Source organism: Pelophylax lessonae (assembly GCF_965119305.1).
Source record: "Pelophylax lessonae genome assembly, chromosome: 11".
In the NCBI taxonomy this organism is placed as follows: domain Eukaryota; kingdom Metazoa; phylum Chordata; class Amphibia; order Anura; family Ranidae; genus Pelophylax; species Pelophylax lessonae.
In genome coordinates, this window is record NC_138778.1 from 52031011 (window position 1) to 52045595 (window position 14585).

The following is a 14585-nucleotide window of genomic DNA, read 5'->3' on the forward strand; positions in this document are numbered from 1 at the left end:
GTCGCGCAACTTTGAAGTCGCGCTGGTGTGAACTGGCTCTCATATGGAGAATATTCCTGTTTTTACAAACTGGTCCACATAAGAAGATTGATGCGTTTCAAAAACACTCTTTTTTTTTTTCAGGGGTGCATGTGAATACTCAGAACTCAATATATAAAAACAGTGTTAAAAGACCTTGTCTTGTACAACAGAGTTACACTGAGACCAGCAACATGATGAAACACCAGGGAAATTGATGACTCAGTATCCAGGTTTAATAAAATTTTGGAGTTTTGGGATGACTCTACTTACTGCCCTGAAGAAGCCCTCCCGAAACCTTAGGTAGATACCACTTGCGCTTGCTGAATCCAATCTGTTATATGTATTTTCTTCTGTATCCTGAGCTCCATGGTGTTTCCTTTACTTCCTTATTACCTTTCAGATACTTTGTAATACTATTTGCAATGTTGTATTTTGTATGCTTGAGCATTCAGTCGTTGTTATATTCATAGATACTGTATCTATGTTGTACTTTTGGTACTTGTTATTACCTTTTGGATTCTCACATTTGATTTACGCTTGATTTATACTTTTTTACTTTCTGTATAATTAACAAAAACCATTAAAATACAATTTAAAAAAAAGAAAAAATAAAGAACATCAGGGATCATTTAGTGGATCATAGTTGTATGCATGTGGCACCAGCAGTTAGCAACAACTATCACCCCACATCAATAGAATATGTGTATGCAAAAAGTTGTTATATCAACTTGCATCTACAGATACATAATCATCCAAGGATTCCGATTCAGAATACTTTAATAACCCCAAAGGAAATTTATCGATACTTGTCATAGGTGAGAATTACAGCAGTGTTTTTTACATACGAGATGGTATCAAAAAGTTTCAAGACTAGTTTAGTAACACGCCAACAGATGGCAGAACAAAGCTACACACACAGTTACAGGAAACACTGACCTCCATAAGCCAATGTACCCAAAGACATCATCCAGTGTTCATCAGGAGCTGTGCAACTGGTGCTATTCTGAACACATGTGTTTCCACATCTGCTATTTCATTATGGACAGCAAGTTAAAACAAAGAGCAAACGTGAAATTCTGCATGAAACTGGGCAAATATGCCACAGAGATGTTTGACATGACTAGGCAAGTTTACGGCGATGCTGTAATGAGTCGTTCAAGGTGTTTTGAGTGCCACATGCGCTCCAAGAGTCGAAGAACATCACTAGAAGATGATAGATAAGGAAGACCTTCAACTAGCTCAACCCCTGAAAATGTCGAAACCATTCGGCATGATGATTGTCAGAGAGCAATCGCAAGTGCCACTCTTTGAACAGTCAACTCATTACAGCATCGCTGTAAACTTGCCAAATCATGTCAAACATCTCTGTGGCAGATTTGCCCAGTTTCACGCAGAGTTTCATTTTTGCTCTTTGTTCTAACTTGCTGTTCATAATGAAATAGCAAACACTTGGTCAGAATAGCACCAGTTGCACAGCTCCTGATGTACACAGGACAATATCTTTTGGCACACTGACTTATGAAGGTCGGTGCTCCCTGTGGCTGTGCCTGCAGCCTTGTGCTGCCATCTGTTGGCGAGTTATAAAACTAGTCTCAAAACTGTTTGATAACATCTCATATTTTTGAACAAATAACATAGCGCAAAAACCATACTATATGCAACTCCAGTCAGTAGAAAAATAAATAAAATAATAACATTTATAGAAATAAATTCAAATGGCCATAAAAATTTATAAAGAACTCGAGTTACTCTGAAACCGTACTTATGTGAGACCCAGAGGGAGACACAGTATCTGCTTGAAGAGCTGACAGAGAAGAACAAGAGGGCTGTTCAAGCTCTTCAAGCAGATATTGTGGCTCCCGCTGGGTTTCACATAAGCACGGCTTCAGAGTGACGCGGGTGCTTTGGTACTTGCTGTTGCAGTCCTTATATATGGACATTACATGAAATTTTATACCCATTTTGAATAATTTTTATGGCTATTTTGATTATTTTCTATTATTTTTATCCTTTTATTTATGTCCACTTGTTTTTACTACTGGCTGGTATTGCATATAGTGTGTTTTTATATTGTTCTTTGTTCATTGTATTTACACCAGTGGTTTATCATACAGCTGCAGTAGCCCCATTTTATCACTAAATTACAGTGAGCCCAGAACTAAATTTACCTAACCTAGCACCTAGCAAGGAGGGTGTTACATATATCTATGGGGACTCACCACATCCACGCATTTAACCAGTTCTGTAAAATTGGGAAATTCCTTGCAGTTTAAAATGACTTCAGACTCCACTTTTTTTCCGGCACATTCAATGCGCACTTGAGGTTGTGTAACTTCAAACAGGTTGATCCTCTTGAGATCTCGCAGCCCCCAGAACAGCACCTGTAAAGCAAATAAAATCGCAAGCTTTTTAGCTTGAAGACACAGCAGCAATACAGTATATGTTCTCCACCCTTATTGTTAAAGTCTAACTCCAACCAAAATGTTTTGTATAGAGTGGGAAGAGATTAAGGGTTAGACTTTTTCTCCGAGTTTTTTGCACCTGGGGAGATATTCCCTTCTATTTGATCTGGTGACCATTGTCTACATGATAGAAAGTGAGGGAATATCCAACATTTTACACATTTTACCAGAGTAAAAGATGAGTATAAATTATCCAATGGAGACAATGGTTTCAGTGACAACTGTCTAAGAAAAGAATTCCCTTTACTATGATGTGATTTCATCTCATTTCCTGTTATGTCTCCAGCCCAGGAACTGAAACTCATCCTCCCCAGTGGGATACAGATAGCAAAAAATAAACTCATATGGGGTTTAATCCTTCCCCACTCTATTCATAACATTTTTTTTGGCTATATATACATTTTAAATATTACTAAATGAAAACTTAGATAGAGAGGGATTACAACACAGGTTTTGATCAGTGTCTGTGTCCTCCTTAGGTCAATTCACCCTCTCTAATTATCCTAAGAAAATCCCAAATTTTAAGTTGTCACCAGAACAAGGTCCTTAATGAACTCAGCCAGGTGATAGCTAGACAATTTTTCCTAATTTTTAAGGACAGCCTACTGATGGGAATGGTACCAGCTGATTGGAGAAAAGCCAACGTGGCACCAATATTTAAAAAAAGGCCGATATATCCCTGGGAACTACAGGCCGGTTAGCCTAACATCAATAGTCTGAAAGCTATTGGAGGGGATGATAAGGGATTATATACAAGATTTTAGTAATAAAAAACGGTATCATTAGTAGTAATCAGCATGGATTCATGAAGAATTGTTCTTGGCAGACCAATCTATTAACCTTCTATGAAGAAGTGAGCTGCCATCTAGATAAAGGAAGGCCTGTAGATGTAGTGTATCTGAACTTTCAAAGGCATTTGATACAGTTCCTCACAAACGCTTACTGTTCAAACTAAGGTATGTAGGTATGGACCATAGAGTGAGTACCTGGATTAAAAACTCTGATTGGTTGGGCGTGGAAAGTGGGGTCCCCCCAAGGATCTGTCCTGGGACCAATCCTGTTTGATTTATTCATAAACACTCTGGAGGTTGGGATGACCAGCACAATCTCAGTATTTTCGGATGATACTAAGCTATGCAGGGCAATATCTTCTTCACAAGACATGGAAACCTTACAAGAACACCTGAACAAAATAATTGGGTGGGTAACTACATGGCAAATGAGGTTTAATGTTGAAAAATGTAAGGTAATGCACTTGGGTGCCAGAAATATGAATGCAAGTTACTCACTAGGGCCAGAACCTCTGGGGAGTCTAAGATGGAAAAGGACCTGGGGTCCTAGTAGAAAACAAGCTCAGCAATGGCATGCAATGCAAAGCTGATGCAAGAAAAGCCAACAGAATACTGGCATGTATTAAAAAAGGGGATTCACTCCAGAGATAAAACGATTATTCTCCCACTCTACAAGACTCTGGTCAGGCCGCATCTTGAGTATGCTGTCTAGTTTTGTGCACCAGTCCTCAGGAAGGATGTGCTGGAATCCAGAGAAGGGCAACAGATATAATTAGGGGAATGGAGGAAAGACTACAAGCATTGAACTTATTCTCTCTGGAGAAGAGATGCTTGAGAGGGGATATGATATCAATGTACAAATACCGTACTGGCGACCATAGCATAGGGAACAAATTTTTCAGCGAAAGGGAATTTAAAAAGACACGTGGCCATTCACTAAAATTAGAAGAGAAGCGGTTTAACCCTAAGCTGCGTAAAGGGTTCTTTACTGTCAGAGTGGTAAGGATGTGGAATTCTTTTCCACAAGCAGTTGTTTCAGCAGTGAGCATCGATAGTTTAAAAAAACTATTAGATGGGCACCTTAAAGACCACAACATACAGAGGTATACAATGTACTGTTAACTGCAAACACACACACACTGGATGGACTGGTGTCTTTTTTCAACCTCACTAACTATGTAACTATATGTAACAGGACTAGAGGGGAACTCTTCCAGTAAGGACCCTGGTAGGATTTTCTCTCACTTCCTGTTTGGCTATGGGACAGCAGGAGAAGAGAAATCTCCCCAAAAAATCTCCCCAAAAAAATTGACAAAGATTATAACCCTCCCTTACTCAATCCAAATATAAAAAAGAAAGGTTTTGGGTTTAGTTCTACTTTAAAACAGACCTAAACTCAAAATGTTAGTTCTGGTGCTTCCACTTGCTGTTGCAAAAAAGTAAAAGAAATAAATACTATGGCTTAACATTTTTGTGGGTTAAAAGAGATTTTGAGTGCCCCGCACTCTAGTTCTCCCTCTGGAATCTCCCTCACACCTATTTCTTCTTTTGATTTCATTACATACCATAATTCTAACTGTCTTCTTGTTGGTCTGATGATGTCACCTGTCCGTTGCCATTTGTGGGTGGTTCTCACTGCAGAACGGAAGGACCCTCATGTAATGATCTGTGAGTGCTGTTATGTGCTGCAGTACTGTGAAGCAAAGCTGGGGTGATGAAACACCCCCAGGGAAGGTGACCATGACAGAAGGGGTGGACTGACACTGGCCTGCCTCCACTGACCCTGAAGGTGGGAAGCAATGGAGGGCAGAGTAGGGTGCTGAGGTGTGGAGATGGTAGTAAAGGGGAGTGAATTTCTCTGGAACATGAAGAATTGTTTTTTAAATGTCCACGTTCTGTTTTAAATGTATTTTATGCAAATCTATGAACTTTTTCTTTAATGAGATTTTTACCTCTATTCTGAATTCCTTTAGGATAGGCCGGATGCCTTTTGGAATAATGTAACGGTCAGAAGTTTCGTCCATATATTCAGGTTCCTGGTTTGTTATGTATTCTGGTAGGGCTGGCTAAGGCAAAGAATGTAACAATTTAGAAAAATTACTTGATAGATAGAAAGAAATGATCAAAAAAGTACAAATAAAGGACGATCTATGTAAATTCCTGATGGGAATTGCAAACCTTTATCGCATTATTTCCATAGAAGCTATTAGTCAATTGCTTAAAGCAGACCTACATTCCTACTAGATGAATAATCAAAGCATTGTGTATCATTAAACAGGTTTTTCCCTTTACCTATTGTCATAACCTTTTTTTCTATCCTTGTTGCATCTCAGAGCTGCTTTCTATAACATATGTCTGTGGAACTATTTGTATGTGCGCTGTCAAAAAAGCATTTGTGAGGTTACATACTGATGCTGTATGAGAAGCCCTGGATTAAGGTTGGGGCCCATTGCATGCCATTTTTCAGTTCTTCCACTAAACTTAAAATAAGAGATTGCGGGCTGAAAGTATTCAAGCACCACCTATATAGATCAGACTTTATAGGCTCAATATGGGAGACCACAAAAATAGACTATATAAAATATAGATTTATTTAAAAAAATATTAAAATACATTTATTAAAATATAGGCATGAACTGCCTCCACAAGATCCAGATGTTGACAAAAAACTAAATCGTATGTCCCACTATAGCTACCGGAAATTATAAACAGTGTTGGGGGTAACGAGTTACAAAGTAACGGATTACAGTAACTACATTACTTTTTTTGGTAACGAAGTAACGTAACTAGTTACAATACTAATATTGGTAACTACACTACTTTACTAGGCTAAAGGAAGTAAATACACTACTTTACTAGGCACTACTTACTAGGCTATAGGAACGCGCTTTCCTGCGTTACCCAAGCCGTGGGATACAATCGTTATTTCGAAGAATGGAGAGGGATGAAGTTTATGACTTTTTGTTGCACTTTATGTTTTATTCAGTTTTTTCAGGTTTTGTTCTCATGTTTCCCAAAGCCTGTATTTATACAATAAACTCAGAAAGAGTGTCATGTATCTTCTTCTACACGGTCAATTAAGAAAGAGGAAAGTAAAGTAATAAGTAGTGAAGTTACTTTTCAAATGCAGTAACTAGTAAAGTAATCTCGTTACAATTTACAGAAGTAACTAGTAACTAGTTACATTTTTTGAGGAACTACCCCAACACTGATTATAAATAAATACAGCAGTTGTACAGGGGGGCGCTCATCAGCATCATCATCACAGTGCCCCTGTGCCCGCCTCCAGGCTTTGCTGATGAGAACCCAGTGATCCACCACAGTGATGTGAGCATTGTACACATTAAGCAACATTATTGTTTCATATCTATTATGTTGTGTTATTGACTTTCTGATTTTTTTTGCATAGCTAGTGCTGCCATACTACTACGGTAGCATTTTGGGTCCTGAGGAAGCCTTGAGCCGGGAAACGTTGACCTGACTAACGAATTTATACAGACTCCTATATGTACAACTGTATCTCACTGTATATTCAATTTATTTATCATTTCCGGTAGCTATAGTGGGGCATACGATTTCGGTTTTTGTCAACATCTGGATCTTGTGGAGGCAGTTCCTACCTATATTTTAATCAGTTTATTTGAATATTTTTGAATTGTTTTTGAATAAATATATACTTTATTTAATCTATTTGTGTGGTCTCCCATATTGAGCCTATAAAGTCCGATTTATATAGGCGGTGCTTGAATACTTTCAGCCCGCAATCTTCTTTTTTTTTTGTATACATGCGGATGTGGCTGAGTGAAGTCAAATCTGTTTTTCATCCCCCATTGATGTTTTATGGACCTGTCTTTGTGCACTTAAACTCTGTAATTTGGAGGGGGTCTACATATGTTTGTCTGTATAAAGTACAAGAGAGCCCATCAGGACAGTGTTACAGAAGCTGAGATTTTGATAGAGGAAAGTATAGATCGATCAAGCAAGGTGACAGCACATGAATAGATCTGTTAGAATGTTATGTGGTGACCCTGATGCTGGTATTGTTACATGGCCAAAAGTGGAAGCAATGTGAGGGTTGCTCAACACAGCCCCTCAAGAACAGGTGATACCTTGCCAGAACAGAATGTACACAGCGTAATAGTGGTGGGAAGTACATGATGGCCCAATCTGTACGTCTAGGCAAAGTCCCTCTATCCCAATTCAATTCCGTTCATGTAGAAAAAACAATAAAACACACAAAAAAGCCCTGCAATTTAACTTCATGGAGAGGAAAAACCCCTGGAGAGGGATCTGCAGGGTAATAGCTTCATTTGTGCAGGTAAATCTGTAGGGGAACAGTAACAATCCAAAAAGGTACACTGCCCACATGATTAATCGGCTAGGCTGTTTGAAGATACCACAAGGATAAGATGGTCACTTAAACCAGAATTTTTCAACCAGGGTACCTTCTGGTTTCTTTAGGGGTGCCTTGGGAAAATGCCTAAAAATGTTCCAAAAATTGTATACAAGCCAGTGGACAGATGAAGCCTGCCGAGTTACACAAAGCCAAAGGTTTTCATTGTGAACCATCATAATCTTCTAGCCGCCAAAGTCCTCACAACCAATGACATCATCAGTTGATAAGTGTTATGTCGGGTGCATGCATCCTTGTTTGCCCCTCCCCTGCCCCTCTCTGTTGGCATTAGGGTCACATTAGCTGAGTGAGGGAGAGAAACTGAGAAAAAAGAGAAACAATGGAATACTAGTCAGTATCAGTGCGCAAAAGTGTGTTTTCTTTGAAAGAATAAATCACTTCGAATGTTGGGTGTCCCCAAAGGTTGAGAAACACTGACTTAGACTGTCTATTTTTATTAGTAGACTCTTTTCTTTATTCATAGACATATGGCAGATCACCAAACTCACCTCTTTCATATAGGTTCTGTTCTCAAGTTCAATGAGTTCAAATGTAGCAATAAGCTCCCCAGCAGGAATGTTACCCTTGAAGATGTCGAAGAACTGCAGGGCGGGTTGGACATATTTAGGTCCTGTATCTTCGGTTTCTTCTTCATCCAGTAATGTCACAATTGGGGTTGCAAAGGCACGACCAAGAAAATCAGGGGCTCCCTACAAGTTATCACAATGCAAGAAACAGCCTTAAAATTTAATTGAAAATCTGCCGGCATAAAGGTCATGTTTTCCTCATCCTAGAGATAAACCCCATACAAAAAAATGTAGCCCCTTTATTTAATTGTAGTGCCTTTAGTGGTTGCTGAAATGTGAGAGAGGTCCAAAAGTTCAAGTGATTGACTCCCTCATTCTCTGTCTACCCACTTTGACCATGTTTTAGGCAGACATAAAGGGTGGGGGAGATATTTAGGGGTTATACAGAATTAAGGAAAGAATGTGCGAGGCCACAACAAGAAATAGCTGTAGCCTTGGAAAATGTAGTCTCACTCTTCATATTAAATGCATATATAAGTACAAGGGGTTGATGATAGAACCAGAAATTGGCTGTATAAGAGAAGAATGATAGCATCCATTATAAATGCACAAAATTATTTTCTGCCTAAACTGGAGTACAGTAAACCCCCGCTCCATAGCGGTTCAGTTTTTGCGGTCCCGGTATATTGCGTTTTTTTTTGTAATGTTATTTTACTAAATAAATCATTAAAAATGAAATATTTTTGTGTTTTCCATAGCTCTTGCTATGTCTCTCAGTATCTTTTATGTGTTTAAATGAGTTTCTATTGTTTTAAAAGTGTGTTTAAAGACCTTAAAATGCTTTTACACGTACAGTGACAGTAAAAAAAAATGCCTACAATGCATTTTAATAGGGTTTTTCTATTTCGCGGATTTTCACTTTTCGCGGCTGGGTCCGGAACGTAACCCCCGCAATGGAGGGGGGTTTACTGTACCCCTTAAAATAGACACATGTTGTGTCAGGCAGGACCAAAGCATGGAAGTCAGAGCTAATAGAGGGTATGAAAGCATTATCAAAGCAGATGAGGGAGACCAACAGGGTATACTTACAAACTTGTCTTGATCATAAACATTAATAATAATAAGAGGTGGATCGTTCCCTAGGGTTTCCTTATTCCCATCGATCAGGAGGTTGTCATAGATGAGCATTTCATTCCACATGGGTGCCAGAGTCTCATTAATAACCTGCAGAAACCAGAAGACAGAACCATGATGATGTAGACAGAAGGAGCCCTGTTGCCCCCACAACTAGAGCAAGCATTCCTTATAGATAGAAGGAGGTACATGTTAAAGAGGGGTTTTTTTAATACTTGTCATTTTGCCAAACCTGCAAGCACCAAAATATACAGATCAGGGTGGGCAAGGACAAAAATCCTCTTAGGAAAGAAAGGTTTAATATTTAAATGTCAAACAAACTGAAATGAGTGAGGGTATTTAACAATCTTTTCAAAAAAAAAAATATCACTGCTTTGAGTTGGTTCATACATAGGGATAACAGTAGGATAAAGTCCCCTTTTTTCCTTTATTCTTCCCTTCCTTCCCTCCCTTATTTTCTGTCTATCCTTCCTTCCCTCCTTTCTCTTCATTAATTTCCTCCTTCATTAAATTCTTCCCTCTGTAGCACCCTCATAGTTTTTGGCTCTGTCTGCCTATCAGAGGAGCAGCAGGCAAATCTGTATTGTTCTCTGCCTATTAGAGAGCAGGATCTGTTAGTGAAGTCTGCACATTGTGCTCAGTATGTGATTCATTATGTCTAGAGAGTGCTTCACACTGGTCCAATAGGGAAGCATTTTGGACAGTTGGAGGAAACCTGACAAATGGATGCATAGGCTTTGGTAGTATCACCAAACTAAAATCATGAGTATTTTCAGTTAATTAAAATGTGATTTTCCAGAATATTTGCATGCAGATCCGGAATTAAAAAATGTAGGCAGTTGTGATTCATGAACTGTATGATCTGTATGATCCTCTACAGATTGGTTGAGCTTTCTTTACATATTCTGGTGGATCAAAACATATGTATATATATTGTCTTACTTGCAAATTTATTAAAGCAGGCCATAGACAGTGTGAATTTCTTTCCTGGAACCAGTTTGAAGAAAATAAATTCGCATGATTCCCCCCATCAACACAGACAGTGCTGGCAGGGGAGTCGCTCCTACCGAGACAATGTATTCTCCCGGCGGAGGAAGCTGTTCCTGCTGTGAGAAGTGAGTGATTTTTATATAGCAGCTGCTAGCGATAATCACAAGTAAAATCCAGAAGGCTGGTTGTACCCAAGTTGATCAATCGATCAGCTTGGTAAAATCAGCTTGACCACACACGAATCTCGGCTGGTTCAGCAGGAACCGGCCGAGATTCGAACCATCTTAGGCTGGCCTTACTCATCAGTGCATAACATTTCCTTAAATGCAACAATTCCTTAAATACTGTATACACAGATGTTTGAATTCTTCTTTTCCTTCTGCAAACCTCATGTCGTTCAGGTAATAAAAGGTGAATTATGGCTGTTTTGCTCTTTGTATCTTTTTTAGGCAGTGATAACTTAACCTTTATTCTTACCTGTGTATTTTGACATAGGTTTCCAAACACAACCCTAAGGAATGGATCAGACAAGCCATTGTCATCCGCAGGTAGTATTCCCCGAGCCTGGTAAAGGTGAGCCCTCAGCTGGAAATAGCGGTAATCTACAGAGATCAAGAGGACATGTTCACTATATGCTGTTAGTTATACCTCTAACACCTGGCAAGATTCTAGGACACATGTGTCAAACATAAGGCCCGTGGTCCAAATCTGGCCCTCCAGGCCATTTCATGTGGCCCTCACACCTCTCCTGCATCTGCAGTACCCCCCTTATGCAGCCGTGGGGAGGCTCATCTCTGCCCTTCCGCTTCAGCAGTCAGCAGCAGGGAGGAGGACAGAACTTCTCCTACAGATCCTGTGCCTCTCTGTGCAGCCACAGCTCCCTTTGTCTCTGCCTCCCCTGGTCTCAGCATTCAGCAGACTCCAGTCCTCCTTCAGACCCTACACTTTCTGCTTCCCAGATCTTCATCCAGGTAAGGGCGGTGCATTGTGATGTAAGGGAGGGTTGGGACTCTTGAATTCTGATGGTGAGGGGGGCTCTTGATATCTCTGATGTAAGGGGGGATGCTCTCAACATCTAGCCTTACAAATACAACTGATCCTTTGAGGGCAACCATGCTGATGCGGCCTACATGGAAATTGAGTTTGACACCCTTGTTCTAGAAGATAATATTAGGATACCTTCACCCAAGACTTATATTATTTTTATTTACTGAATTATTGAAATGTTGATTCATGGAAGCACATAGAACCATTTGCATCAGTTCCTTCCCTTGCAGGAATGTACAATCTTTATGCCGGTCAACAGTCATATGTTTTAAGGCCAATTTTGCCATAAGAAAATACAGTAAACCTACCGGTATGTGTTTGAGCTGCAAAAAGAAATACCTTAACCTTTTGCCGACCGCCCACCGTAGTATTACTGCGGCAGGACGGCTCGGCTGCGCAAAATCACGTAGTACTACGTGACTTTGTGCACGAGGTCTCGGCGGCGGGAGGCAGGCTGCGGGAGGAGCGACAGTGATTGCCGCTGGCCTCCCGCGATTGTCAGAGAAACTGAGAGAAGACCTGCCTGCTTATGTAAACAAAGCAGGTGAGTCTTCGGTCAGACAGGCAGGGAGAGATCAGGAGTTTCAGCTAAGCTGAAACTTCGATCTCTCTGTGCCTGTCAAAGAACCCCCCCACACACACACACACAGTGAGCAAGCATATATAGACATACATTAACCCCTTTGATCACCCCCAGTGTTAACCCCTTCCCAGCTAGTGTCATTTATACAGTAACAGTACATAATATTTAGCACTGATTACTGTATTAATGTCACCTGTCCCCAAAAAGTGTAAAAAATGTCAGATAGGGGCCCGATCTGTCCGCCGCAATGTCGCAGTCCCGCTAAAAAATGCTGATCGCCGCCATTACTAATAAAAACAAGAAAATAAATAAAAATTCCAAACATCTACTCCGTAGTTTGTAAACGCTATAACCTTTGCGCAAACCAATTAAAATACGCTTTTTGGGATTTTTTTTTTACCAAAAATATGTAGCAGAATACAAATTGGCCTAAACTGATAAAAAAATTAGATTTTTTACATTTTTTTATTGAGAATGTTTTATAGCAGAAAGTAAAAAATATGGCGTTTTTTTCAAAATTGTCGCTCTTTTATTGTTTATAGCGCAAAATCTAAAAAACGCACAGGTGATCAAATACCACCAAAAGAAAGCTCTATTTGTGAGAAAAAAAAGGACATCAGTTGTATTTGGGTACAGCGTCGCACGACCGTGCAATTTTTCAGTAAAGTAACGCAGTGCCGAATCGCAAAAAATGGCCTGGTCATTAAGGGGGTAAAAACTTCCGGAGTATATATATTGATGTGAGTCTCGCGCTATCTGGAAAATCTACGCGTGTCAGATCCCTTAATGCTGCATGTACCAGTGCTGTAAACCATACAGGGTAAGATATATAGTGGAGGGGGAGGGGTACCGCGCTTCATGAGTATTTAATACCTACTAATTTAAACCACCCCCCTGAAGCTCGGTACCCCTTCCCCTCCACTAAAAAACTTCCGGAGCTGAAGTGGTTAAGGAAACTCCTGTAATTACTTAGGTTATACTTTATATCGATCCCTGTACCCCTATGGAGCCGTTTGGATCCTAGTCCAGTGCTGTTCAAAGGAGTTTGAATTTTGTTTAAAATATATGTAAACCCTCACCTTGTAAAACAACTCATTTATTTTGAGGGGACAGCAAATTACACTGTTATACAAGCTGTACTCTCACTACTTTACATTTCAGTGTTGTCACATGAAAAGTTATAATAAAATATTTACAAAAATGTGAGGGGTGTACTCACTTTTGTGAGATACTGTATGCGAGGGGGTTTGAATCAGAGAAAGAGCTCACTCCTGTGATGGTGGAGGTGAGCAGTGACGATTAGGCCTCACTTAGCAATGTCCTGGGAGTATTCCAGTCAGGCTTCATAATGTAAATGGCCTACACCTATAGCAAAGGGTTGTTGTCATCTTTAGTCAGAGTTGCACAGTTTGTTTTAATCTACAATCAACCCTTACCTGTATAGGCAGGTTTTTTGTAAAGGTGAACTATCCTTTTAAGTCCATTTTAAGCTTTGCCTTTCCTGACACTAAACTTCCCTCTCTAGACTTTAACTGGGGAAGTTGAGGCTATGGTCTTTGACAGTTAAATGAGAGTGGGCAAGGATTCGTGCTAGAAAGGGGCAGGGCTTATTCTTGACCTGGAGAGAAGTCATGGTTCCATTTTCAGTGTGGACCATGGGGCTCCGCAGAGACCATTTTGTAAACTAAGATAAGTATCTGTAGGCATCACAAGGAGATACACTTCAAGAGGAAATGCAGTCTGCTCACATAATTTGTTTATAAAAACGTATTTGCCATTCTGAAACTTCCCTCCAACCACTTTGCATATTATTTTATATATACTTCTGTACTTGCCAAATATGCTGCAGAAATCTCCCTCCACCAAGTCTGGCTGCAGCCATTTTAACTGTGGGCAGCTGAAGCTGCTGCTTTTTTACTTCCTGGATTTACACAGACACACACACATACACACACACACATACACACATATATATATATACACACACACACACACACACACACACACAAACATACACATATATACAGACAGACAGACACACTCGCATCACTGCTTGCCTTCACATTTCTCCTCTCCTGTTGAATACTCATGGATCTCTGCAGTCTCCTGTTATCTCCACCCTCATCCAGCCCCCTCCAGCTCTGCAGCTCTCCTTGGCTCTCCTATGACTTATCCCTCCTCCCTTGCTGGCAAACTCTCACGAGAGTGAGAGAGAGAGAGCTGTGCAGGATTTCATTAACCTAGGCTAATTATCAGACAAGTAGGAGGAAGTGGGCTGTATAAGGTATTTACTGGAAGAAAAAAAATGTTTTACTATCCAAAGTTAAAACAAAAAGGGCAGAGGATTTAATAGATGGAAAGATGAAAAAAATGACTGAAGGTCCGCTTTTAGTAGTGCTGTTACCTTAGACATTTTAGGCCAGGCCATGTACTGTAACTGAAAAGCTTGCATTTTAAATCTATTAAATTAGCTCCTTTATGGTTACACTTGAATACGTCATATTTATTACTTGGAGCTAGCAGTTGATCAGCTCTATGGAAAACCAATCGCTTTCAGGAGGTTCCTTTAATAGCTGTCATGTTATAGGTACATTTGAATAGAAGGTGAGATCAGTTAGCACAGGTTGCTGAATGACT

General features: G+C 39.9%; 1 protein-coding gene across 1 annotated transcript in view; it reads right to left on the reverse strand.

The window, feature by feature from the left end:
* Positions 1–14585, reverse strand: part of LOC309567011 (fer-1-like protein 4) — a 243812-nt gene that overhangs the window by 86240 nt on the left and 142987 nt on the right. The window contains exons 24-28 of the mRNA XM_082272328.1: positions 10796–10920; positions 9284–9418; positions 8177–8377; positions 5227–5340; positions 2241–2402 (exon numbers count right to left, since the gene is read on the reverse strand). Coding sequence (XP_082128454.1) covers positions 2241–2402; positions 5227–5340; positions 8177–8377; positions 9284–9418; positions 10796–10920 — 737 coding nt within the window. The remainder of the gene's footprint in view (positions 1–2240; positions 2403–5226; positions 5341–8176; positions 8378–9283; positions 9419–10795; positions 10921–14585) is intronic.